The sequence below is a fragment of the Mugil cephalus genome, chromosome 8 (genome assembly GCF_022458985.1).
Source record: "Mugil cephalus isolate CIBA_MC_2020 chromosome 8, CIBA_Mcephalus_1.1, whole genome shotgun sequence".
Taxonomy (NCBI): Eukaryota; Metazoa; Chordata; class Actinopteri; order Mugiliformes; family Mugilidae; genus Mugil; species Mugil cephalus.
The window spans coordinates 14,723,643-14,750,495 of record NC_061777.1 but is presented as its reverse complement, the minus strand read 5'-3'; the positions used below and the strand labels follow the sequence as shown (position 1 = coordinate 14,750,495).

The 26,853-nt window shown below is 41.8% G+C and overlaps 2 protein-coding genes across 6 annotated transcripts; one reads left to right on the top strand and one right to left on the bottom strand.

Moving 5' to 3' along the window:
* Window positions 1-552: 552 nt before the first annotated feature.
* unc45b (unc-45 myosin chaperone B) lies at window positions 553-8,294 on the bottom strand. 2 transcript variants are annotated; one of them, XM_047592691.1, is made up of 20 exons: window positions 8,147-8,294; window positions 7,393-7,554; window positions 7,258-7,294; window positions 6,974-7,149; window positions 6,654-6,743; window positions 6,385-6,552; window positions 6,061-6,226; window positions 5,718-5,888; window positions 5,438-5,609; window positions 5,035-5,335; window positions 4,121-4,215; window positions 3,845-3,986; window positions 3,612-3,752; window positions 3,366-3,493; window positions 3,064-3,130; window positions 2,797-2,910; window positions 2,368-2,483; window positions 2,130-2,247; window positions 1,882-2,037; window positions 553-1,166 (listed from the first exon to the last, which is right to left on the bottom strand). In XM_047592691.1, exons 2-20 carry the CDS (start codon window positions 7,552-7,554, stop codon window positions 894-896), a joined length of 2,793 nt encoding a protein of 930 aa, XP_047448647.1. In that variant the 5' UTR covers window positions 8,147-8,294; the 3' UTR covers window positions 553-893. The 2 variants fall into 2 exon arrangements, with proteins under 2 accessions (XP_047448647.1, XP_047448646.1); XM_047592690.1 differs by lacking the exon at window positions 8,147-8,294 and adding an exon at window positions 7,856-8,015.
* A 2,567-nt stretch (window positions 8,295-10,861) lies between these two features.
* Window positions 10,862-26,789, top strand: kif2a (kinesin family member 2a). Of its 4 annotated transcripts, XM_047591404.1 has the most exons (22): window positions 10,862-11,031; window positions 16,554-16,648; window positions 17,614-17,736; window positions 18,335-18,389; window positions 18,585-18,701; window positions 18,957-19,001; window positions 20,296-20,396; window positions 20,487-20,582; window positions 20,671-20,725; window positions 20,810-20,972; window positions 21,327-21,417; window positions 21,545-21,608; window positions 21,733-21,824; window positions 21,914-22,056; window positions 22,256-22,460; window positions 22,584-22,694; window positions 22,788-22,855; window positions 23,125-23,250; window positions 23,939-24,086; window positions 24,570-24,671; window positions 25,625-25,760; window positions 25,848-26,789. In XM_047591404.1, the coding sequence occupies exons 1-22, from the start codon at window positions 10,971-10,973 to the stop codon at window positions 25,931-25,933; spliced, it is 2,283 nt and encodes a 760-aa protein (XP_047447360.1). In that variant the 5' UTR covers window positions 10,862-10,970; the 3' UTR covers window positions 25,934-26,789. The 4 variants fall into 4 exon arrangements, with proteins under 4 accessions (XP_047447360.1, XP_047447361.1, XP_047447362.1 ...); XM_047591405.1 differs by lacking the exon at window positions 18,957-19,001; XM_047591406.1 differs by lacking the exon at window positions 23,125-23,250.
* The last annotated feature ends 64 nt before the right edge of the window (window positions 26,790-26,853 follow it).

Below are 26,853 nucleotides of genomic sequence, written 5' to 3'. Positions count from 1 at the left end.
CCAGTATTGTTTCATTTCAATACATTTTCAACGGATCCAATACCTCACCAAAAATCTAAAAATTATAGTTAAAGACCCCAAACTGAAAACATATTCATGTGTCAGAACTTCAACTTTGTTTTTAAACTGTTTTTTGTTGCTGCATGTTTTGTTTGGTGGGGAGCAGAAGTACGTTAGGCTGTCTGACCTAACATTTGAATATATATTATTCCTGAAAGAAGGTTAGTTAGTCAGGACTAAACAAAATCACAACTGTTCTCCCTGTACACCAATGACTGCACCTCCAGCCACCGCTCCATCAAGCTGGCTAAGTTTGCGGATGACACCACAGTCCTGGGACTCATCATGGACGACGATAAGTCAGCATACAGGAAAACAGTGTCACAACTGGCAGCATGGTGTACACTTATCAACCTGGGGCTAAACATCAACAAGACAGTGGAGTTGGTCATGGACTTCTGTAGACACTCAGTGTCACTCCTGGTCTTGGACAAGAAAGAATAAGTTACAATGGAAGGATGGTTGGAGGAAAGGATGCACAGAAACATTAAGTTATTATTTAAATGGTATATTTCGTCTAATTTAACCACACAAATGCCATGTAAACAATATTTAAACTTTAAGGCACAAAAAGAAATAGTCTAATACATTTCTTCTAATACAGCAGAAAAAGAGATGTTACACAGTGGGACAAACTACCCAAAACAATCTCTGTAAAAAAATTAGAAAAAGAAAACAAAACATGAGGGATTATATTTAGTTTTGAAATCAGGTTGATGAATCATTTAATATCTGAGGTGGACAAAAAAAACCTTCTGGAAACAGGTCTCTATTTAACAGAGAAAATAAAGAAGAACGTCCATCGCTGTTGTTGTTGTTTGGCTTCTTGGGTTTTAGGAAGGGGTGCTGAAGGGTTTGATAAGCCCGAGATCCATAGCTGTGACCAGGCATGTGCGTGCCACATCAATGGCCGCCTGCCTCTTAGGATTGTCCTCCGCCTTGCCAATCACTGTGAGGATTTCCAGCATCTCACACTCGATCAGCTTCTTGGGCAGCTCGTTGTTGTCTGAGTTGAGCATGTTGTAGACAATCACAAGACCACGATGCTGTATCATAGGGTTGTCGTGGAGACATAACCTCTGCAGGATCTCGAGCCATTGGGTTGTCTGTTGGGAGGAATCAGACACTTGGTCAAAGGGGCACTTTTTTCCTCATTGAGAAGATTGAACACCCACAATGGAAACCGTGGCTTATTATATGAGTTTCCACAAGTATTTCAGTAAATTTTAACAGAAAACTCTTTGTTTGCCTGAGTGTAATGACTAGTGTGTCTAAACATTAAATGGGACGCAACATGATGGTTTTCATTCTGCGTCAGAAATAAGTCTCCCCTCAGAAGTTTATGGAAATGTGACAGCAGCTTGGCTTGCATTCTGTTAAATGACAGCTAATGTAATGACACACAAAAGTGCATGAAATTGCCACAAGATCCACACTAGTAGAGTTTGTTTGTCGTAGACTGGTGCCATGATGTTTTGTGTACTCTTTTGGTTTTAACAAAATGGTTATCTACTTTCCATTAAATGCATTCACTGGCACAAAAAATATATGTCTCTTGCCACAAAACGCAGAAAAGGTGGTGTCGCATATGAAGCCATATTCAATAAAGATTAGACAGAGACATGAGAATGGCAGATGCCGGGTAATTAGGTGTTAGGGAGAAGTTGTTGTGTTGTTTTTTTAGTTGTCCAGCTCTGTAAGGTCAGCTTTTAAGGGAAAACTGAGTAGGAGACTTTCACAAACGCTTTGCAAACAAACTCTGTGTTTGACTGAAGTACATATTCTCTCATAAATGACACCAGTGAACTCGCTTCTACATACCACAAGGGTCATCTTCATGCACAGCTTCTTCTGAGAACTGGTGAGCATAGCCAAAGCTCCAGCTGCAGCTATCTGAACTTTCTCATCATCTTCACCACATAGCAGCACCAGCAGCTTCAGTTTATCGTTGCCATCCTGCAGGTAACGCTCTTGCACCTAAAACGCGGAGCAATTCAAAATTAATTCGACTTGCAAAAAATATTGACTGTGAGATCCATTGTTGTGTGGTGATTTTAAGCTGTCCTCACCTCTTTACATGATACAAGGTTGCACATGCATTCAGTGGCGGCCTGTCTGATCTGCTCGTGGTCCTCAAACATGTAGTTCTCAATCTCTGGTAAAGCCTTCTCTTTTACAATCTTCACTCTGCAAAATATGTAAAGGTTCAGGGCAAAAAACGTGCAAGGCACTACTTCCTGTTCACTTATAGGAAGATGAAAACATGTCAGAATAATATAATGTGATGGAGGAAAAACTAAAAGTTACCTTAGTTTTTCACTGAAACCAGCCAAGTTGGTGAGACCTCTCAGAGCTTCATAGTTCTGCATTCCATCTCGATCTGTCTGAAGGAGGTTAACTAAAGGTCGCACCACCTCATACACCTAGACAACCAAGACAGAACTGGACTGAAAATCAAAGTTTTAAAAGTCTTTCCGGGTAAAACACTAGTTCAGTAGAGATACAAGGTAAATTCTGAAAGGGAGGTAAGGAGCTAATAATAATTACTGACAACTGTATATGACTGAATGTAACGTAGAACATCTTGTATGCAGAGAACAACACATAAAACAGAAAACTGTCAAACTGAAAGTAAACGTACAAAGGGGGAGGTGATTAGGAAGAATATGCTGCATTTGAAACTTTCCACTGCTAACAGTTGTGGCTGCCATCGAAGAAAACAAAGCAGCTACTTACCCTTTCACCAGGAAAGGCGATTTCTGGGTTGGAAATAGACGCTATCTTGGCAAGAACGTGGCTGGCTTTCACCTTTCCAGCTTCTGTCCCTTCCAGAGCAAGTGGTATCAATGCCTGAGAGCCGAAAAAAGTGATATCATTAAAATAATTTCAAGGAACAACAGTGGGCATATTTGGTTGTGGAATATGTAAAAAGATCTTTCATTGTGAATTCACAAAATGTTGTGGGTTGATGTGTGCCTTGATTTCCAGAACTATATCCCTTACCTTTCCCCCACCTTGGGCAACAATAGTACCACGATCTTTGGGATCCTCTGACAATGCCAAGAAAACCCTGAAGATAAAAAACAGAAAGAAAACATGCTAAGCATGGGCAATGTTGCAGTGCAAGAAAAAAAACAAATAGGCGAAAGAATTTCTTTCGCTTTTTGTTATTCCCCTTTCTCTCTGTAATGGAACATTGAGTCACATGAGTGAAATCCCCTCACCGTGACTCATCTCAACATATGAATTTATATTTTGTGTGGTTGTGTGTGTGTTTTTTTGCTATGAAATGAGTGATGCTCCACCTTGCCAGCATCTCCTTGGTCTGATCAGTCAAGATGGAGCTGTCTGCTTTAACCATGACAGCAAGAGCTGATGTGACTCCGGCCTTCACCAGCCTTTTCACTCTCTTCTCGATAAAGTCTTTCTTGTCCTGAGAAAAATAAAAACGTATGCGTACATAAAAAAAAATATGCATTCATGTGTGCAACATTTCCTTCTTTACCCATGTCAGTAAGTATTTTGTGGCTTAAGTTTCCTTCCTCTTTTACCTTCGGGTGTTGCTCCGGCACATGCTGTTTTGAGAACTTGGCAAGCTGAACCAGCTCAGGTATGATCTCCTTCTTCTCATAGCAGTTGGTGCAGTTAACCAAGATGCAAGCAACTGCATATAAGATTGTTTTATCCTTGGACTAAAACGTAGAGAAAATAGAGATAAGTTATAGCTTATGCTTAATCACATATACTGATATGTAATGTTTATTTCTGTATATTATTTTCATACCTTTGCCAGTTCAAACATGGCTTTCATTGCAAGTTCATCCTCCACAAAGTCGTCTTTTACGTCAGCATCGTTGGTCAGGTAAGCAAGACCCTCAATGGCCCACTTCCTTGTTTTGGTATCAATCTGAGGGTTACAGAGCCACCTAAAGGTGTACAAAAAAAGAAACACTGGATGTGGTGAAAATGTAACCTCAAAATAATTCAGCACCTCTTTCGTTAGATTGTTTCTGTATATTTTTCAGGATACTTTTAGAGTTATCTGTGTGTGAGTACTCACTTTCTGCACTGCTTGGCCAGCTTCTCCGTGGAGCCCTCAGCAAACTGCCTCATACTGTAATCATCGCCTCCAGCTGAGCCCAGTTTACAGAGACCCTGGAGAGGACATGGGCACCAGATGAGATATAACTTGTATAATCTTAAACTGGCAGGTCACTTTAACCCATGTGGCACTAACCCCTCACTTTATGTTCCTGCACTGCCATCTATTGCCCAGACTTTTAACTGTGATTTTGTTGATACTGTGTTATATAGTGACTCTCTATTTTGCATGAAAACTGCTGAAAATACAAAAGACAATTCCCCTAGTACTGTGCATAAGTACAAGTGTAGTTTACTTGTATGTTTTTCCCCCGTTTATGCTACTTTCTGCTCCATCTCCTCTTAATTTCAGAGGTTAGTATTGCACTTTCCACTCCATTACAGTCAGTTGTCATTTTTTTAATGGAATCACAATGCATTGTTAAAGATTTGACCTGTGGTTTCTAAGCTTTTGGTCCTTATGTTGTTAACAGCTCCATCAAATGGTGGCTTTTTCTTCAAAACCCCCAGTATTGTTTCATTTCAATACATTTTCAACGGATCCAATACCTCACCAAAAATCTAAAAATTATAGCTAAAGACCCCAAACTGAAAACATATTCATGTGTCAGAACTTCAACTTTGTTTTTAAAACATAAAACGCTATTAACTGGCTCCACCTCAAGCAGTCAGATGGACCAAACAGTACTATAATACTTCAACTACATTTAGCTGCTACTAATGTACCTTTACTTAATTGGGAGTTTTCAGGCTTTTAGGTGTAAGGGAATATTTTAGATGACTTTATCTTTATCTGCTCACCTACAGATAAAGTTGGGGCTAAACAGGCTAAACAAGTTCAACTGTATTCTAATGTTTTCAAGGCACACTCACCACCAGCGCACGTATTTTGATCCTCTCATTTTTGGTCTTCTTGTAAATGTCCTTGAGCATCGACACACCGTTGGTAATAATGAAGCTGGCACGGCTCATCTTTGAGGAGGAATGGATCAGCGCCTCCACAGCAACCATCTGGTCCACCTCTCGTTCGGAGCCACACAGTGCCACCATCATCTCCATGACGCCTTGCCGTCCAACCAGGGCATTACCTACATCGAAGGGACCTTGCAGCAGCCCTGAGACGGTGTTGATGGCATGAAGCGTCTTGTCCATATTGTTGGGGTCAATTTTGGATCTTAGCGGAGAGTAAGGTAAAGAAAAACCACAAGTTAGCCATGTCTCCACTCAGATTACATTTATACACCCTTCTAAATGGAGCCCTATTGTTTAGACATACTTGACATATTCATCACAAATATCCCTGAAGTTGTCTCTCTCTGGGTCACACTTGAGGTCGTCATAGAGCTTGTTGAGGAGCACGCTAGCGATCAGCTGTGTGTTCTCAGTTAACGGCAACTGGTCTGGCAGTTCAGGAACCTGACCACAGACCTTAAGGATCTTCTTCAGACCTGGACAACAAACAGAAATGTTGCATATGTAAACATCTCTTGAATACACCAGTCAGAGAATCTGACACTGGAACCAGTTCATTGACGAGGTGCAGCTATCTGACTCACCGTGGTCAATGGTGAAGAGAGTCCTCGAGTTGTTGCTCTCTTTCTTGTCTTTGCGAGGTACGTTCTTGGTCAGGAGGTTAAGAGCCTGATCTCTGCCGTGACCAGACACTTTCTTACTAGCGACCATCTCCAGCAGAGAGAGCAGAATGGTTTTCAGGTCTTTAGATGCATCTGCAGAGAGATGGATAAAACAAAAGAGTCTCAGTTTATAGTAGTGTAAAAAAATGAAATAAATAAAAAAGAAAGTAAAAGACCCAAAGACATTCTTCTTGTCTGTGGAGTTCATCCAAGGATTAAAAGGTGAGTCCACATACATTTTAATACAAACAATATTGTGTCTTACCCATGACCAAGGCTGCTTCTTTCCCATATTCCCTTGTGTCTTCACCAGAGAGGGAATCATTGATGCACTGGAAGAGGTTGCATGTTGCCAGTGCAATCTCCTCATTGTCAACTGCCATGATGCTGCACATCTTATCAACACCCACCATGTGAACAATTGCCATGGCCTATTTAGGGGAAATGAAAGTAATGTAAGTAATATGTATGCATGTGTCCTTTGAACAAAATGCCAAACAAATAATTCTGGCATCATGTCGGACATTTATTGTATTTGGAAGAGGCTGCATGTGTTGAAGCTTTCAGTCATCCCAGTCACTTGACTCACCCGAGCTTTGTGTCCTGTGCACATTCCTGACAAGGTACGCACGGCAGCCAGGATCATTTCTGGTTTGCCTGTCTCTATCATGTTGAGTAGCAGTGCCACACCATTATTCTGGAAGATTCTCTCTGCTCCAGCGTCTTCTCTTGACAACACAATCAAGTTGTTGGCAGCCTAGACATTGCAGAAGGAGCATTAGCTTCCTCAAAACCACAGACAAAATCTCCATCCACATTTTGAAGAATGAAAGGATTGGATTGCTGTAAAATACCCACCTTTTCCTGCTTGTCTTTCTCCATTTCTTCATTTAGGAGAATGTCAAACATGTTCTGCACCCTTGAATCTGTGGAGAATGTTGTTTTGAGCTGTGAAAAGAGAAATACAAATGAGATTTTGATCATCACACAGACATGCTCCTGTTTGAGGGGTTAGATTCCTTTTTTTTTTTTTTGCTCCATTTGAAAGTTCTCTCTATATTTTAGTGTAATGATCATTGTTGCAGACATCCACTGCCATCAATGGCATCTTCATAATGTAAGCGACATGTGGAATCATATAAGGCCTATAAGAACTTGTGTATCTGCTTAATGCTGACCTTGGTCTGGATTTCTGCTCCCAGTCTGCGGAGAGTTTCCAGGAAGGTCTTGTTCTTTGGTTCAAGGGTAGCACATCTCTGTACATCCTTGAAAGCCATGTCCAATTTTCCAAGCTTCTCCAGAGCTTGGCAGCGCCGATACAACGCTTTAATGTCTGCTGCGTCCACGTCAATTGCTATATATAACATGAGGAAAACGGTCACAGTGAACATTTGGCCAGTGGATTAAGGAGTTTTACTGTTTTTGAACTTACATTTAACAGTTTCTTAATACAGATCTTTACCTTTAGATGCATCAGATGCTGCATTTGTGTAGTTTTCCTGCAAGAAAGAAATGAAGATATTAAAATTGAAGCCTACATTTTGCAAATATCATCTGGCATAGACATGTGCTTTTTCAACAGTTCAAAACCGCTTACCTTTTTTAGATAGCATGCAGATCTGTTCCTGTAAATTACAGCTAGCACCTTCTTGTCCTTGCACACTTTGATGGCATTAGTGTAGCACTCAATGGCCTGGTCGATATCTCCGGCCTGAAAGTGTTTGTTTCCTTCATCTTTTAACTGGATTGGGTCTCCCATCTAGAAGAAATGGGGATTATCAGTTATGACTATAATACTCATAACTTATGAAAGATAGATAGATAATCGCTTAATTTCTCCCGCAGTGTCAAACAAGTAAAAGCCGCCAGAGCTTCAAAGTTAAACATTTCAATCAAATGGATCCAATTTCCAAAAACAAGCTAAAGGTTAAAACACGTCCACTGAGCATGCTTTACATTTTTTTGTTATCCTATGAAGTAGAGACGCACACAGACATACAATACAGACACTTTACCATGATCACAACATTATTTAAAGCAGAAATGAAATTAGTTCTCACCATTCTTGTGAATGAATGAATGAATTGCCTAATGAATGTCCTGCTGAACTGGTCCCCCTGTAACAAATGGCCAAGCACATGCTATCTCTAACTTTAAATGGCCTCCCCTCTGGCCTTATTTGGGCATGGTCTCGTACCCCTGCCTGAGCCTCGCAACAAATGCCCCCTTAACCAAATGACAGACACCATCTCCTCCTGCTCCTCTGATAAGCTCAGTGATTTTGGACAAACCACCCACAGCATACCTGACTGTCAGTCACAAGAAACAAAGGGTCTTTGTGGAAGCTGTACCTTTAGGCTGTGTCTCTGCTGTGTGTCTTGTTCGGTCCTCTCCTTTCTTTGCGTGTTTGTTTTCCGCTTTTGAAGATGATCTTGACTTCCAGTCACTTGCCTCACACAAACTTTCTCTGTCTTATGTAATGTCCCCCCAGCAACACCTCGCTTTATATTTATAGTGGTTCTCAATGAGGTGGGACAGCACTACGGCGGCCCATTCATGACACATAGGGGTTCCTTGTCAAATACACAAAAATCCCTAAGAACAAACTTGCACTAAATGTCGCGATAAATCATGTCGACCTGGGCTGCAAAAAATATTCTATCAACTTTGTGGAATTATCCTAGACTTTATGAATTGAAAACATATTTTGTATTTTGTTTATTATGTGAGAGTGACCCCCTCGAAGATGGTGTGCTCCTGATAAGGTCTATTTAGGGCACAGACAGCTGAGAACTCACCAGCAAATGCCTGATGTAGCAAGTGGGGGGGTTAAAGTGTGCGTGGAGACAGCGGGGGGGTTGACAACTGTAAGACCACAGAGAAAACTAGTAGCTTCTAGAAAGAGCATGACCTGAAGCCTCATGTGCGGTCAAGCATGCAGTTGTTGGGATGGTATGTGGAAAATTGAGGGGAGAGAGAATGTTTTACGCCAAGAAGGTCCTTATGGACAACTTTGCACACATGCTTATAAAAAATAAAAAAATATATAATTTGTGAAAATAAAATAGAAATTAAGCTAAGGACTGGTGAACTGCTCAGGTTTTTTGTCCATTTTATGCCAAGCACATGCAAATATAGGAAGCAGAGGCTGTTACACGGAATTCAGAAGATGTGTTTAAAGGAGCTCTCCAAGCAAGTGAAAGAACAGAAATCCAACAGGAACATAGTAGGAAAGATAATAGTGGTTAAATGAACATAAAAAAGAAAAAATGAAATGAAAAAAGAACAGACTGGTGAGCTGTACAACATAAAAAGGGACACCTGAGACCACAATGACTTCAGGATATCACCCATAATATCCATAATATCCAAACAACTACAGAACATTCTCCAAGAAAGAAACACATCATTATCCAAGTCTGCTTTCAAGATTTCCCTTCGCAAATACAGATGGTTTCCTATCAAAAACAACTAATCATAACTAATGTTAAGAATGGAAAGGCAAGACTGTACAGCCCTGAACAGCATTCATTGGACATTGAAAACTTAGACCAACCTGTACTGGAAAGACAAGGTGGAAGCAGTGTGAGGCATGAGCATGCATGAGAAAGGGGACTCATGAATGTTTACTGATAATGTGATGGAAGACAGGAGCAGTCAGGGGAGGTGTGTGGAGATACAGTGTTTGCTCAGATTGAGCCAAATGAAGCAAAGATGTATGAATGGTGCTTCAGTTTACCGATGGACAAAACAAAACATGGAAAAACTAGGAAAACAACCGAGGAGTTTCCAAAGGTGAAGATGTGGAAATTCTGAAATGGCCATTCATGATGAAGCTTCATAAGAGAGGAAGAGTAGGAAACATTAACTGAATTGAACACACTGTTGTGTGCACTGTCACATGTTTCACCCTAAACAGTGCCATATTGTTTAAGCTATGCACTAAAGTACGTTGACTTCTCATGTACTGAGTTTCCCGCTTTATTATTAAAATGTACATTTTACAGCACACTGCAACACATCCATCCATCCATGATATCGGGTGGCAGATGCAGTGGCAGAAAACCAATAAAGAACATGATGCATTAAACATCAGTCTAAAGCAGGCATGTCAAACTCAGTTTGGTTCTGGGGCCGGATCCAGACTTTCTGTTCTTAGGTGGGCCGGATCAGTAAAACAATGTCAACTCCAAATATTTAGCTTTGTTTTTCAGTACTATGCTTTATCATTCAGCCTACATTTGGCCGGGTCCGGCCCGCGGGCCGTATGTTTGACATGCCTGGTCTAAAGGGTTGAGCCAAGTATGCCCCTGTCCGTGGGTACTGAAGTAGAAAGGAATGGCATCTTTGACTTTAGGATGTATCATGTCTGAGTTAATACAGCCTTAGTGCCACCAGGTGGTATAATTCATCCACTACAGTCAAAGTGACATTAAAGTTAGATAGCTCTCCCTTTTACGAAATACAATTGAGAAAGAAATTATGGGATTATTTATCAGAATATTAGTATTCTTTTTTATAGAAATATACAGTACATTTAAAATGCACACTACCAAATTTGAAGTATCAAAGGTAAATACACATATTTTGCAGGATAACTGAAGACATTCATGTACACATTTTCTTCACCCTATTTATGCAGCTGTCTCGATTTTCTGAATCTGAAATCCATTTCTAGTGCATATGTTTAATCATGTAGCTGGTTAAAATGGGTCTAATTTGACCTTCTAACTGCTCAAATAAGCACTAAGGTATAGCAGGTTACATGTATTTTCATTAAATACACTACAGTGTGAATGATTGTTGTGTCACACAGCCAGTGTAGTCAGTATTAATAAACTCACATGTAGGTACAGGACTTTGAGCATCCCAATACCTTTTCAAAAATCAGAAGCACTATGTGTTAAGGCAACTATTTTATGTTATTTCCAATCCACAGCTGCTGGATATGCAGGCTAACTTGGAAATGCTGCATTTGAGATGTCTGTCACAGACCATTTCCCCTTGGTCTTAATTTGAAAACACGTGGTCGGAAGTGCTTCTCTATTCTTGGTGGCTACGTCATGCTACGTCACTCTGTTGCCTGCGTCTTCCTCCCAAACCAAAGGAGGCTGCAGTTACCCGCCTTAGAACAAGTCTTTAGTCCAATATTTGTTTATTTTAAAGTGATGTAGAATGGCGTCTGCTTTTGGGAAGATTGTCGTTGGTACTTACGTGGAGATAAAGCGCAGTGATGGTGAGTTTCGCCCTGTCTGATGTTTTGCCGTCGCTCTGTGTGAGTTCGGGATCTTTGTTGCTGCGGTGCTGTTGAATATAGCAACCGTTGTCCCTGCCTGCGGAGGGGACACCGGGGCGGAGAGTTTCACCACGGCCTCAGACTTTGAATGGACGTGTACCTTTGTTAGCAAGCTTCAGGAGATTTATTCTATTTTATTTTTGCCTTTGCATTCATATCCTTCGACAACACCGGATGCGTTCAATGGAAAATTAGCCAAGCTCACGATTGCGTTCAAACTACATACAAAATATCAACCATATGTCCTAATTTGTTTATTACAACAATGAATCCAAACGTAAGGTTAGCTAGGCTAGCTGAGATGCTAATCAAGCCAGGCTAGCTTCCCAATGTTGGTCCAGCAGGGAAACGACGTTAGCCTCAGCTTAGCTTAGCTTCTGATTAGCTCAACGGCAAACGCTCGCTACAGTTCGCCGGCTTCATTACAGCGGTGACATGATTCATTTGGTTAACGAGTAATCCGCTCTTGTCCTGTAATCATTGTTTTTTTTTATTTGTTTTTATGCAGTCAAATGTTCACTGAGCAAACTAAAGCAATAAAGATAATCTCCATGGAAACCCTGAATAATGCACATGAACATTTAGACAGATAGATGAAGATAGATATTTATTGTCATCCAAAAATACATACACAGGTGCACATATGAACGGAATTTCGTTGCAAATGGTTCAGATGGCAACGCTTAAGGCACAAGTTCCTAAAAAATGAATAAAAGCATCTAGAAACAGTCAGTAAAGAAGTATAAAACATATATTTACAGTAGTGCATCAGAATATTGCACCGGATTATTGCACTGGATTAATGCACTTGACAACAGATTACAAACTATTTGCAGTGTTCAGAAGTCTTACGGCCTGAGGTGTGCAGCTGTTACAGAGCCTGGCTGCTCAGCACCTCAGGCTGTGGTACCTCCTGTTGGTGGGCAGCACAGGGAACAGACCACGATGTGGATATGTGCAGTCTCTGATGATGAGATGAGCATTTATCGATCACTGTATAGAATCAAAGAATGATCTTGTGTCCCGGTATCTTGCGTTTGTAGGCGAACGTCATGAATGGCGACAGCAAGATCTTGGAAATCTGCTGTCAGATAATTTAACCTTATATCAAGACAGCCCTGATGCGTGAAGACACGCGGGCAGCAGTGGATGTGTCAGTTCTGTATTTATTGTGGAAGTACTGCATAATATAGTTTCAGGAAGAGAACGAGATTACACCGCAAATCACTTGTTTTCAGTTTGTTTTTAAGGCTCAACAGCTGATTAGACGGAGAAAGGCAGACGCTGCCCGTCGCATGTCTCTTCTCAATGTGAACGTCAACTTTATCCTTTCTGCTTAGTTGTTGCGTTTTGATTCAGGCCCAAGCAGCCAAAGATGACTGAGAAGTTGGTTTCATTCCTATTGGCCCCTCCTGTACAGGACTACACCCAGTGATAATGTTTTGTAATACATCCTTAAACAACAATTAGTCTAGCAGTTGAAAGTGTGTGCCAAGAAGGGTGCGTTTTAGATTCTGCTAGAGTTTGCTGGTTGTTATGAATCATAATGTCGTTAACGCCGTTCACTCTGCGACGTTTGATCATACTATCCTCGGCGTCCTGAGGTTAGGGTTGAGTTGTGAATTAAATGCACAGCAGGCCCAGAGAGGGAAGCCGTTCCTGCTGGTTGGTGTTGTGTCCAGAACAGGGATTGCCCTCTCTCTCTCTGGGGGTTGGCGGCGGGTCTGGTTCAGATTCAAGCCAGGTTCAGGCTAATAGCCACCACCCCATCTGTTGCAGCCAGCTCCCTTGCTTCCATTTAGAAGTCCTTCTTGTAGAGAGGAACATTTCATAGGAAATAATTGTGTGCTCTGTAACAGATGACCAGCAGGCATTGCCTAGTTTATCCGCCTTAGCACAATGGCTTGTGTGTGCTCTTTTTAAACGTGATGGATAGATTCCCCCGTTTCAACTTTTAAATTCATGATCTAACGATAAGTGATATTATGGTATAATTGTAGATAATGACTTGCATTGTCACGTGAAATACTGAAGCAGCGTCTTTCAAAACAAAATACCGAGGCTCAGGCCACCCATTGGCCTCATTTTTCATGGACTGCATGATTTTTTTCTCCATCTGTGACATGTTGACACGTTTTCATCAGTGGGCGCCTTTGGTTTTGTAGTGAAATTGATGCTTTCAAGGCTTTGTTTGTTCTGCAGGCTTGGCAGAGCTCGGAGTACCCCCTTATAAGCCCCCTCAGCTACTGGGAGGTGTCGTCATACACACTGAGTCGGGTTCTTAGAAAACTGGGACACTGGACGGTGCATTCGGTTACAGAAAATCAGCATATCAACTGCTGCGAGACAAGCCAGTGTGCGGCTTAGCCTTTTAGCTCATATATGGGTGCACGTCGTGTGTGTATGTGAGGAAGAGGTAGGCAGCCTGTTGAACTGACTGATATCTGAAGAGAAAATAAAAGCTCCCTCTATTATCAAGGTCAGAGTGTACAGCTACACACCAGCACATCTAGATCTTGTAGGTAAACTGTGTCTTCCACAGGACACATGCTGTGTCCTTGAACTGGTTCTCTCTATATATACCACAGAACATTAAAAAATAATAATTTTAACTTGGTTCAATCATTAATACAAATTTATTTTCACTTTACTCCTGACACGTTATGACAACCTGCTAAGAGGTAGTAAGATTCTTTTCTGTTCTGACTGTACACTGTGAAAATGGTGGCCGGTGTGATGTGGTGGAGCTAGATTTTTTCCTCAGGTCTCTACGCCTTCAGCCGTAACAGGTTAGACGGGCCCCATGTCCTTATTTGTGTTTTTTTTTTCTCAAGGCTAAGATGAAGGCAGCTGTACCTGCTTGACTTTCTTGAAGGCATTTCACCTATAATCCTAAAAGCCACAGTGATTCTTAATGACTGGTCCCAGTTATTTAACCTTTTCCTGGAGTTATTATTGAGTTGTTGAGGTCACATGAGTCCAGGTGTGTGAACAGGTGCAAAGCATCTTGGGAAGCTGTTGTTGTAGACCACAGTGTTATTTATGACGGTTCCAGGAGATGAATGAGTTCAAGGAGTTCATAGATAACTGCTTTATTCCTCTGTTACTGAGATTGTGGAATGATAGTAAGGAGATTTGGTCTAGTCATTAATTAACTCATTATGTTTACATTATTAGTAATTTTCCTTTTTTATCATTTAGTATAAACGTATCACAAAAACAATGTATTTTTAAATCTGGAGGCAGTAAAAGCTTGCCACAGTTTTGTTTTTGCAAGGATAACATTTTTGGTCATCGTGTCATACATTTCATTGTTGTACATGTGAAAGCTTTTACATCATGGTGTGTATAACAAAACACTAAAGCAGCTTGGAGGAAGTCGCTGCGCTGCTGTTACTTACTCAGCACGTCATCCAGTGAGTTCTACCTCTACAAACCCACAGGAAGGCTGTGGTCTCCCACTTGACTGCTGATACCGGCCAAGCAGCCCACTCTTGTTTTCTTTCTTTCTTTTTTTATTGGTACCAAATAACTATTAGCAGGAAGGAGCAGTGATTTATCGGGCCTGGTATTGCTGCGTTGTCTCCATAAATCCTCTCTTTGCTACAGTCACTATTGCAGAATGCGCTCCTTTCAGTACTCTTTTATGTAGAGGTGTGTCATCAAGAATCACATGTCGACGTCTGTGGACCAGCTGATCGGCATGATTCAGGAGAGGCCTGCTCTGCGTGACCGTTTCTAGCTCGTCCTACCCTCCCAGTTAGAGTAGATATTCTGGAGTATTAAGGCTTTCTGGAGATACTCTGAGTAATTTGATTTCACACAGATGCAGAATGTATGTGCCAGGTTAAGTTATACCTGTTTGAATAGCCTCACAGTATCTCATTGTGAATAGCTTCTGCTGACATTGTGTGTAACATTGTGAGTTACTGGCCTAGACATTGTGGAAACTGTATATTCTTACTCTACCTCTACTTTAAATGAAACTAGTTGTGTCAATTATCCCTGTTCATATGAGCACTGCATCTGAGCTATAGTTAAAGATTTATAAGGGCCCCTGTAATTATAAATGAGCAATGTTGTAAAAGTCTGACATAATTCAAGAGTTTATGGTTAATGGTTTTAGAGTAATCAGATTTTGGCTGCATTTACACCAGTGTAAAGTATATGGCATCTATAATCTTGTCATTTGGCCGTTTGGAGGTAAAATGTTGTGCTTTATACTCAAGAATGTGTTACATGACAATATTAATTAATTGAATTCATTCAGTAATTAGAATGTGTTGTTTTTTAAATATGCCCACCCTCTGAGTGTTTCAGATATTCTGTGTGCACAGCACCTTTTTCACACAACTATTTAAAGGTTATGATCTGCTTTTATTGCCGGTGTAAGGCCGTTGTGAAATCAAATGTGCCGCATCTGAGAACACAGAAAGCATCTTTGCCATCCTTGCTCCGTGTGAGTCTCTGAATAATGGATACTGGAACATAGTGTTTCCCTGGATTATAGTGGGAATTTACAGCATGCAGTCAAACCCACACAGGCCGGGATGGAAGGGCTGCACAGGCTTTTACAGCTGTTATTACCGTGCAGAACGAGGGGCGGAGAGAAACTTGCAGGCCAGCAGCAGCTGGGCTTGTCTCTATTATCTGTGATTTTCTGCCGTGGCTCATTATTAAACTGTGGTCAGAACGTGCTAAGATTAGCCACAGCTTCTTATTCTAAATTTAATAGATTAAAAAGAAATTGAGAATAAAACAAAATCTTTTTTTTTTTTTTTTTTTTTTTAGCATGAGTAGGTTTTGATTCAGTTATTTATTCTATAAACTCTGATTATCATAATCCCAATTCTTCATATTTGTACAATTAAAGCTTCAACAGTTAATCACAGTTTGCATGTAGTCATTAATTAAAAAACCGTGAGGGCAGCACAGAATATCTAATAAGTAAAATGATGCTGCAGAGACACAGCTGGAAACAGACACTGAGGTATCTTGACAAAACCATGATCAGTTACTAAATGATCTACTCTCTCTGAACCCCTGATGTTCTTCCTCCACAATCCATCTAGGAAAGCAGTTCTATAGAGATCAGATCAGGGTAGCAGGTGGCGATTAGGCCTTCTGTAATTCACACCACTAAATATGTTACCCTGGTAATGTACAAGGCAAAGTGCTGGTAAAGTATAATTTGTGTTCCTGCGGCTGGGTGTGGGTGTTTGTGTGTGTGTGTCAGAGAGTTTACTAAGATAAAATGCATATTCATTGTGATATATTTAATTTCTTTGTTATCTTATTATCCTTACTAACTTTGAAGTGGTGAATAGCACACGCAGGGCCATTGTTACTCCACTTACTTGAAGATAAAAATGATTGCAGCCATTATAAGCACGCCCGCCCGCCTGCCCTCTGTAGTGTTACTCTAATATTTGAGTTTCCGTTACCTGTGGTGCTTTTTACAGGACGTATACACCAGGCAATGGTGACCTCGCTAAATGAGGACAACGAGAGCGTCACAGTGGAGTGGATTGAAAACGGAGACACAAAAGGGAAAGAGGTAAACCCCCATTTGTTATCCCCTCAAAGCACGCCTAGCAGCTGTGCGTGCTTTTATTTTCCACGGCGATGAATAATGCATCCAGAGAAATTGTGGAGCTGCTGTGATTACGCAACAAGCCCGCATGTCCCACAGTCCCACCAAATATCACCGTTCACTGAAGTGAATGCATAAGTTACAAAGTGGATAGTTTACTTTTAGATTGTCACAGAGGAAAGGCAACGGTGAATTTACAATAAAATCTGAAACTTTCATGCACCTGTTGTACTGTTTAATTACTCTTCTTGTACAGTGTCGCTCTTATTAGCAGGAGAAAGAAGAGAAACTGTCAGTGGTCAATACAGTTAATTTGACGGTTTTGTTTTCCATCCACCGTGATAGTCAGACATGTCTGAAACAGGATCTTTGTCAAACACTTGGATGGAAAAATCTATTTGACATACTTCCATGTACCTTTTAACTACCGTCTGAAGACTTGTCGTGTCTTTATTTACTCGCTGTCATTAGTTTGAATTTTTCTCAGTTACAATGTACGGGAATGTGCAAGTATCCACTAGGTAGCAGTTAACTTCTACCAAACAATCCACTTCACTTCCATCCATATACTCAGTGTGTTCCACATGTCTTATTTGGATCCTGTTTAATGATGTTTAATTCTTTCCAAACCAAGTCACTCAAGTCCACACTGTTTGTTGCCTTCTGCTTCTTCGCCAATTTGCTCAGGGAGCCTCGTTGAAATTTAATATGAAATTTGCTCTCAGCTTTCACACTCGTGTCCTTTGGCTTCTATCACAGTTATCATGAGCACAGAAAGTAAATTTATATCATCACAGGTCAACCTTGAAGCTTCTTTACAGAGAAACGGTCTCCTTCAGACCTTTATGGACTTCTGAAATGTTCATTTTTCATGTTACTGAGTTTTTCTAGGATTGACTGATATCGAACACTGCTCTTCTTTTGGACAGATCGACTTGGAGAGTATATTTGCACTTAATCCAGATGTGGCTCCAGATGAGGAGATTGCTCCCAGTCCAGAGACTCCACCCCCTCCTACACCAACATCTGTGAAAGTCAGCAAAATTGCAAAGGTGAGCACGCTGCCTTATCAGCAACTGTAACAAGTCAAGCATAAAGTATATACATTATACAAAATACAAAAACAACCCCTTTCTTCTGGTCTTTCTAACATCCTGATCCACATTGTTGGTTGCACGTTGCTCAGGTTGTTACTACGGTGCTTAGTTTGCTGGACCTTAATATAGAAACTGGATCCTTTTTAGGTAACCAGCTAATAGGTTCTGTCAAGTACAGTGTGTGTAGTAACACAACACACGGTAGATTAGGGCTGGGATTATTTTTGGTAAACCTCATAGTTGTGATAAGATGTTGTTGTGTTGTTTACACTGCAGTGTTATTTTAAATGAGGTGTTTTTTTGTTTTGTTTTTTGCTTGAATGTGATTTAAAATTATTTGGCCAAAGAGGAATTTTGCAAAACGCCTGCACGTGGCACTCTAATGTGATGTAACTAATCAAGATTAAATAAGTGTGGCACTTCCTTTGTATGCACGTACTGCACAAATCCCACTGTGGGGTAGACAAAATAATCCCTTTTTCTTATATTTTCTCTATTTCTGTATCTCTAAGCAAAGCATATTTAACATCAGCTTCTTTTTTTGCTGTTGCAGAACCGACGGACAATAGCACCTACTAAGAATGAGACTCCGTCCAGGGATAATAGAGGTTTGTTTTGCACCGTGTTGCAATTGCTCAATTCTATAATGAATCATTATTAAATAACTTAATTATATTAATCACATTCATTTGATCACAGTAGGGACTAATGTGAGATTCTAGGTGTGTGGGTTCTGTTTTAATGTCGCTTGTTAGCTGTGTCTGGGTCATGTGGTCTCTGTCTTAATCGTTGTGCGTTTTCAGCGATCCCAACCCGGGCCAGGCCTGCACAGCCTCAGCAGCCAGAGCCTGCACCACCTCCTCCATCGCAGCAGCCTGCACAGCCCACTCAAGCCCAGACACAACAGCAGCTACAGAACGGTAACACGATCCAAACGCTTTCTTAAATTGCACTAAGCTATAATCTTCTGATTTTTTGTTAGGAGATGTAAGTTGTAAGCATTTGACTGAAATCCTTTTGGCTAATCCCCAGGGCACATGCCATATCCGTATGAAATCATTTTTACAAGCACATTGTCAAATATTGATTTATCATGTAAAGCATTGTGATCAGTTACCTGTACAAATAAACATTATAGAAATATTTTAATATCTCATATCACGTGTTCATCACAGACTCCTCACATCATCCCATATCCAGAAAGGAGACTGGACTGCTTTGTATGTATCACCCGCATGTTACCCCCTGCCCTCAGTGCTTTCTGGTGATTCTGATAGACTTCCTAATAGAATCTGAGAGTCCTCTAGTTATTCGGGAAGATTTTACACCCAAAATGCCAGATGCCATTCAGAACTGTGGCGTGGAGATGAAGCAGCACAAACACAATCCATCCAGCAGACAGGCTTTGCGGGTATTAGACAGAGAGCAGAAAAAAAAAAAAAGAAGAGAAAAAAGCGCTGCCTTTTCCCTGTCTGATGAGTCACGCACACGTGCACACATGGAAAAGCCTGTGGTACTGTGTGTAACTCCTCTGGGTTCAGACAGCAGCCTTTTTCTCCGCCCTCCGTCCTTTCAAAACGCTCCCTGTCGTTCAGTGAATTAAGAGGAGGTGAAGTGAAACACCTTGTTGTTTCCCTTCCTCTCCCCTCGTCTCCACGTGAGTCTCAGTAACTCAGAAGTTGTGACGGTGCTGCGTTCCTCATGCACTTCCTTGTCCCGTGGTGAACCAGCTCATCTTCTCCTCCCAGATTAGAGCAGATTATTAATCCCTCTGCTCTGATAGTCTGGGTTCTCGGGGACCGGAGCCAGCAGGAGGCTGGGGCTGCGTTACAGCGCTTCAGCCGGGGTTTCGCAGTGGGAAGCTTGGGCTGCAGCGGCAAAACTGGGGCGAATCATATAACTGTGGTTTAAATGAACTCTGCGGGGAATCGGAGGTGGCATTTACTCACACGTCTGCTGGCTTGCGTTTTCTTACTCTGGCCACTAATAGTTTGAGATTTGACGTGAAACAACACTAATCTGTGGGTGTGCTGTGCTGGGAGCTTTGGAATAACCTGCTGTTTGATTCAGACAATCGCTCTTTGATGTGAAACAACTGCTTTTTTTATCAGACTGGACTGACCGCAGTAACGCAAGTCCCATGTTCCACATTGTAAGTGGTGTGTTTTAGCAGTCTGCGGTCCAGTTGTGTTCGAGGAAATCGGTGGACAAATAGAGCAGGTTTTGAACACACTGCAAAGGCCTTTTGTTGTAATGCAGAGAAAGCAGCTAGTGTTGCGCTGGAGACACTGTGTGCCAGCCGCTGCATCCTGGTCTGTGGTTGCATTATTTCTGCTCTGCTTTGTTGGAAATAGCCCAAGGTTAGCCTTCTGTTGGAAGAAAGATCAAGAGGGAGGAAAGCGAGGGAAGAGACTCAGGAAGTAGAAACCGATTGGAAAAGAGATGAGAGAGTTAGAGACCATTTTGTAAAAGGAAGGTGATCGGTACATACGGTTTCTCTTTTCTTAATGGCAGCGAGGAGGAAGTCAAACTGTGTGAAGGAGGTGGAGAAGCTACAGGAGAAAAGAGAAAGGCGCCGGCTTCAGCAGCAGGAGCTCAGAGAGAAGAGAGCTCAGGTACATGAATGTTACCTTTGTCCTCGGTGATTTACAGCATGTGTTTGATTGGATCTTGGTGAAATACGACGGCCTCTTTTTGTCCATCAGGAGGTGGATACAACCATCCCCAACTATGAGATCATGTACATGATACGAGATTTCCGAGCCAGTCTAGACTACCGGCCCCTGACCACAGCCGACCTGGTGAGGGGAGACTGAAAAATATCCTTCCCTGACTCTTGGTGTTGAAAGCAACGGTGTAATAAAATGTCTCCCTTGTTGCTCTGTGCAGATTGAAGAGCACAGAATATGCGTTTGCGTGAGGAAACGTCCCCTCAACAAAAAAGGTAAGTTCTTCTCATCTGCGACCAGTCTGTGTGTTATAATCTAATTTCAGCGTCGCTGAAAGTCTCGACCCGTCTGTGTTCCAGAGTTGACCATGAAGGATTTGGATGTGATCACCATCCCCAGTAAGGATGTGGTAATGGTTCACGAACCTAAACAAAAAGTAGACCTGACCCGCTACCTGGAGAACCAGACCTTCCGCTTTGACTATGCCTTTGATGACAGCACAACCAATGAGATGGTTTACAGGTTTGTGACAGAAGCCGTTCAGTGTGTTTCATGTGTAAGTTGCAGTTCATCAAATCCAGGCTGATGTTATCTCGACGCGCTTTGCATATTAAAAGCAAAACCTTAGCACCTAGTGATAGAAAAACTCCCTTTTAATGTGGAAAACCCTGAGTATATTTGTGTTTGAATGCTGGTTATAATAATAATAATAATAAAGTAATAAAAGCAGCTCACACCAGACTGATCAGTATGATGAGGCTTTGTTAGACAGAACTGAACTAGACACTAACATGTTTCTTGATTGCACACATACCATTGTAGCTTGCTTTGGCACATGGAGTAGAGGTGAGCGTGTCTTGTGTTTTTGTCCTTCAGGTTCACTGCCAGACCTCTAGTGGAGACCATTTTTGAGAGGGGCATGGCCACCTGCTTTGCCTACGGGCAAACAGGCAGTGGAAAAACACATGTGAGTTACAATCAGTGGCTGTTTTAAAATATCAACACTTAAAAGAGCTTAAACCTGACTGTTTCTGTGGAGAGTTCCCTTCTATTTTATCATATAACTGGACAATACATTTTCATCTTTATTTTAGACTATGGGAGGAGATTTCTCTGGGAAGAACCAAGACTGTTCTAAAGGAATTTATGCATTAGCTGGTGAGCACATGAGCTGTAGTATGGACTAATTTAACGTGTTTGTTAAAGTTTGTTTGGTTATATCGTAATGTGTTTTCTGTGTGATGGTGGAATTTGTCGATAACTCTTATCTGTTGTCGTGTAGCTCGGGATGTATTTCTCATGTTGAAGAAACCCATCTACAAGAAGTTAGATTTGCAGGTGTATGCAACCTTCTTTGAAATCTACAGCGGGAAGGCAAGTAACGTGTGGTCATTTGTGTGTCGTTTGCCATTTTCCCTAAATAAAACGCACAGCAGCGCTGACCGTTTCATATGTGTGGACAGGTGTTTGACCTGCTGAATCGTAAAGCTAAGCTGAGGGTGCTGGAGGACGGGAAACAGCAGGTGCAGGTTGTAGGGCTCCAGGAGAAGGAGGTCAAGTGCACAGAGGATGTCTTGAAGCTCATCGAAGTGGGCAACAGCTGCAGGTATGACAACGGAACTGAGTTTGCAAGTACCTAGTGGTGTAGTCCCAAGGCTTTGTATGCTTGTGTTTGTCCAGTCCATGTAGTTGTGATTCTATCAGGCATTCAGCATCCAGATGTCTTATTCTTTTCTGCCTTAACACAACTCCGTATGCCCTTCCTTCATCTTCTATCCCACCATCTACCTCCATCTAACTCCTAGAACATCGGGGCAGACGTCGGCCAACGCCCACTCCTCTCGCAGCCACGCTGTATTCCAGATCATTCTTCGGAGGAAGGGGAAGATGCACGGGAAGTTCTCCCTCATCGACCTCGCGGGGAATGAGAGGGGGGCCGATACATCGAGTGCCGACCGCCAGACGCGTCTGGAGGGAGCTGAGATCAACAAAAGCCTGTTGGCCCTGAAGGTCTGTGGGCACTCTTTACGTCATTTGTTTTTTTGTTCATATGTGAAAAGACAAAGTGCACTGAGACTGCAAAATGTTTTTATTTACCATGATGCGGCATTTTCCCATTCCCTCTTGTCTCAGGAGTGTATCCGAGCTCTTGGTCGTAACAAGCCCCACACTCCGTTCAGAGCCAGTAAGCTCACCCAGGTCCTGAGAGACTCCTTCATTGGGGAGAATTCACGCACATGCATGGTCAGTCCTCCGTCTTCATAAACAGTCAGTGCCTGTGTTGTTGTATCTATTCTCGAGATGTTAATCTGACCAGTCTTCTCTTCCTCCAAACAGATTGCAACAATCTCTCCTGGTATGACATCCTGTGAGAACACACTCAACACATTACGCTACGCCAACAGGTAGGAATATGACGACCTAATACAGTGATCAAGATAATGTCTTGTTGTATGAATGAAGGGGAATTATTTTCCCCTGTGATAGAAATATAGCTCCTTTTATTTCTCTGTCTTTTGCATCGATAGTGTTTAGTCTGTAATGGAGTTATTGCACATTTTTCTGATGGCTCTCATTAGTGCTCTCTGACTCTCACTCCTTTCTTTTCCTGCTTTGTTTCCTTCTTGTCTCCCGCCCTCTGCTCCTCTTTACTCTGGCTGGTGCGGCTGTGTAGAGTGAAGGAGTTTGGGATTAGTCCGTCAGACATCCCCTTCTCACAGGGCGGTCAGGGGAGTCGCCCTGACCACTCGCCCACCAATACCTTTGAGTACGATGACTTTGCTGCTACCTCTCCCAGCAGGTCAAGAACTCCTCAAAACACAGCACTGCATGTACACAAACACACACACACACACACACACACATAGTGCATGCGCTCCATGTTTTAAATGCATTATGATACACGTCCATGAGGCAATTTAAGCTGCTTTCATCACTTCATTAGTCAGTCACTGGAGAAGACTTCCTCTGTCTTTACCTTCCTGTCTTCCATCTGCACGATCTAACACTTTTCATGCTCGTCATCTCTGCTTTCACTCCACCGTTGGCTGAAGATCAGTGCCCATGTGGGTGTGTCTTTTGTTCGCTCTGTTCGGTGCCATCCGTGGACGTCGGGGATAACTGTGTAGTTGTGAGAAGTCACAACCAGTAGTTCTTGACTTTTTACAGTTTGTGTGAATTCATCCAGGATGAACTTTTGTTTGGCCAGCTCCCAGCAGGTAATCCCTCACACAGTCCTAGCTGTAACTAATTAGCTCCGTACCTGCAGGATGGATGCAGGGCAGTAACCCCTCATTAAACACAAGCTCTAACCATCCACACTCCAGTTACCATGATAAATCTACAGATTAATCACCTTGCCCTGTGCATGACGTCATGATTCTACCATGCTGTGCCAACTGTGAGCTCCATACCCCTGATCAAACAGAGTTCAGAGTAGATGGAGGCTGCTTTGATGCTGATCGTTTGCATGTGTCTCTCATTTGCAGGGTGAAGGAACTGACGGTGGACCCCAACCAAGTGATAGAGGGGGGGCGACCCAACATCCATACTGTGAACCAGCTGGAGCTTCTGGATGAGGAGTGGCTGAGTATCTCGCCGCAGAGGGATGACCTCAAACTGCTCTGTGAGCAGAATGTAAGTACAGGAAGATTTGTTGGTTGAAGCAGAAAACTTGGTGTGTGTCTGTAATCTGACAGAAATCCTCCATTACAGTATAGTAAGTAACATTATATCACAATATTGTGACTCGGATAGTTTTGTGCTGAAGAAATTTGACCTGATACTCAGTCATACAGGTTATGGTAAATATAAAACAGAGCTAAAACAAAGGAAATACATTGGATTGCATTGCAGTGCACTTAGTAGTAGATTAGTAGTAGTAATAATATACAGTAAAAGTTTAGCACCCTGTAGATAATTCTAAACATCAGCAGATTTTTACACAAAACCTGAAACTAAACTAAGAGAAGATAATCAAGCAAGTGAAACAGAAACATGACAAATGTATAGACAGGTTCCCAGGACCTGATGGATTTATGTGTGAAGTGGCATATAATGTCTGGCATGTGCTCGGTGTTTCTTTATTTTCTAATTTAATTGTTGAAATATGTTTCCTAGGAGGAGGAAGTGTCTCCCCAGCTCTTCACCTTCCATGAGGCGGTGTCTCAGTTAGTGGAGATGGAGGAGCAGGTCCTAGAGGACCACAGAGCTGTTTTTCAGGTCAGAACACCAAAGAAAACACACTCACATCTCGCTTCCATGCTCCCTAGTATACCACAAATAATCAGGATAAAAGTTCCACCTCAATCAGAACAGACTGACACGATAGGAAGGAGTTTCCAAGTGGATTGAGAGTAGTGGTGTGAATCTTTGCTATTACTTTTGATTTGAAATCACTTGATCCAAATTTTTCTCTCTGGGTGGAATGAATACACTATTCTTCTTTATTTATTTATTGATGAACTTCCTGTTTGAGCCACGTAAACATCATGTGACTTAAATTTCCAGTGGAGAAACGTGGCTTTTATAAAACAATCAGTCAACCCTGTTTTTTAGCTCTGACGTTGATGTATCTGCCTGTTATATTCTTATTTTGGCACTCGGTGGCCTGTCAGACTGTATCATTGTAGAAGCTTTGGTCTACTCGTTTTTTTTCAATCAAACAAATCAAATGTGTTGTTACACGATTAGTCCTACGTCATGTTTGGGAAATTGCACCGATTGGGGAATGCATGTGCGACTGTGTTTATAGACAGCTTCTATAGCGCTCTGCATCTGAGGAGAAGAGGAGATTCTGCGGGAGATATCAGGCTCTGTGCAGGACACAGTGATTTATTCAAATATCAGCAGCCTTTTGAAAGAGCCGGGGTTTGACCGGTCCATTATGCAGGTCATTTGTTGCTGGGGATGGGGGGTGGAGGGTGCCAGGTCTGGTCTGGTCTGGTCTGGTCTAGGTGGGTGGTACATGTCTATGTCACATCTACACCAGGGCCAGGTCTAAACGTTTCCCAGTAGAACACTGAATTGTCACAAGAAGGTTATTTATTTCTGCCGTTAGTGGTCATAATGTTGTGCTGATGGGTGTATTTTCTGTGAGTTCAACAGAAGGCTGTCCTTTGTGCTGATGATGTTTTTTCTGAGGCCATTAAGAACTGACATGTTTGTCCTTGCAGGAGTCTATCCGGTGGCTGGAAGATGAGAAGGTGCTGCTGGAGATGACGGAGGAGGTGGACTATGACGTGGAGTCATACGCTACACAGCTGGAGCAGATCCTAGACCAGAAGATAGAAATCCTCACCGAGCTCCGAGGTACGTCTGAAGCAAAGGCACGCGTTGCCGTTCCCGTTTTAAAGCGTGCCACTCAGTCACTTTTTACTTTTCCTCTCTCTCCGACAGATAAAGTGAAGTCATTCCGTTCTACGCTCCAGGAGGAGGAGCAAGCCAGTAAGCAGATCAACCCCAAGAGGCCACGTGCTCTTTAAGAGGTTCAAGTGGCACGTACAGAAACATAACCACTAGATGTTTGGCACAACTTGAGCTGTTGCTAGCAGCTGTGAAAACACAAATAAAAGGACTGTCTAATGTACCAACAGGCTCAAGGAACTGCGTTTGTTATGATCCCTCTCCTAACAAATCTGCTCTACACTCACTTCTCGTGTTGTTAGAATACATAAGAAGAAAAGTAGGTTTATTTCCTTCCATTTTAGATGATTTTTTCTTCTTTTTTTCATGGAGAATGTTTAGTTCCCTTGTTCTTCTTAAATTATTTTTCTTTTATACTTGTTTGTACTTTATTTGGACAGAATATTTTTGACCTGGTTTATGAAGAGTTCTTCGAAGTTTACCACACTAAACCAGTATTTGACTCCTGGTTGCTCTGGCTGACATTTCTGCATGTTGCACTCTGTGAAGGTTTATGTACACCTCTCTCATGCTTCAGGCTCCTCAGTTGGCAAAGCTGTAAAATTCACATTTCATTGTAGACGATCCCTCTTTTCAGAGTCCTCCTCCTTCAGTTTTCACCAGTTTGGGAGAAGTCTTTAACTGCATCGCGTTTCTTCCTTTTGTGTTTCGTTCCTCGTGTCCCTCAGAGATTGTTACATGTAGTTTGCTTCAGTTCGTGCCATGTCATTCTGTGTGGCGACTGACTTAAAAAACTCTTAATGTAAAACATGTTTTTCCACCCATTTAACACTTTTGTTATAAAAACTAAACTAGAAAAAAACTATTAATAAATGTATAGTGAAGACCACTGACCTCCCATTGGTTATGTTGCTCAGTGTTTGAAGCAGATGTAATGCTGGATGAAGAAATAAAAATTCATGTGTTTCATTTGAATGACTTCTGTGATGAGTTATCCAGATGAAGGGTTACACTGAATATTTTTAACACACATCAGAAT

Bases quoted from the DNA above. Each gene is read 5' to 3' on its own strand.
- unc45b (XM_047592690.1), bottom strand. The intron at 4,216-5,034 runs GTGAGTGTGCCT...TGTCCTCTCCAG, and splicing joins TCAAAATACGTGCGCTGGTG to GGTCTCTGTAAACTGGGCTC. The intron at 1,167-1,881 runs GTATGTAGAAGC...TCCTCCCAACAG, and splicing joins GCATGAAGATGACCCTTGTG to ACAACCCAATGGCTCGAGAT.
- kif2a (XM_047591404.1), top strand. From the start codon at position 10,971: ATGGCGTCTGCTTTTGGGAAGATTGTCGTTGGTACTTACGTGGAGATA. The intron at 16,649-17,613 runs GTAAACCCCCAT...TCTTTTGGACAG, and splicing joins GAGACACAAAAGGGAAAGAG to ATCGACTTGGAGAGTATATT. The intron at 24,672-25,624 runs GTCAGAACACCA...TTGTCCTTGCAG, and splicing joins ACCACAGAGCTGTTTTTCAG to GAGTCTATCCGGTGGCTGGA.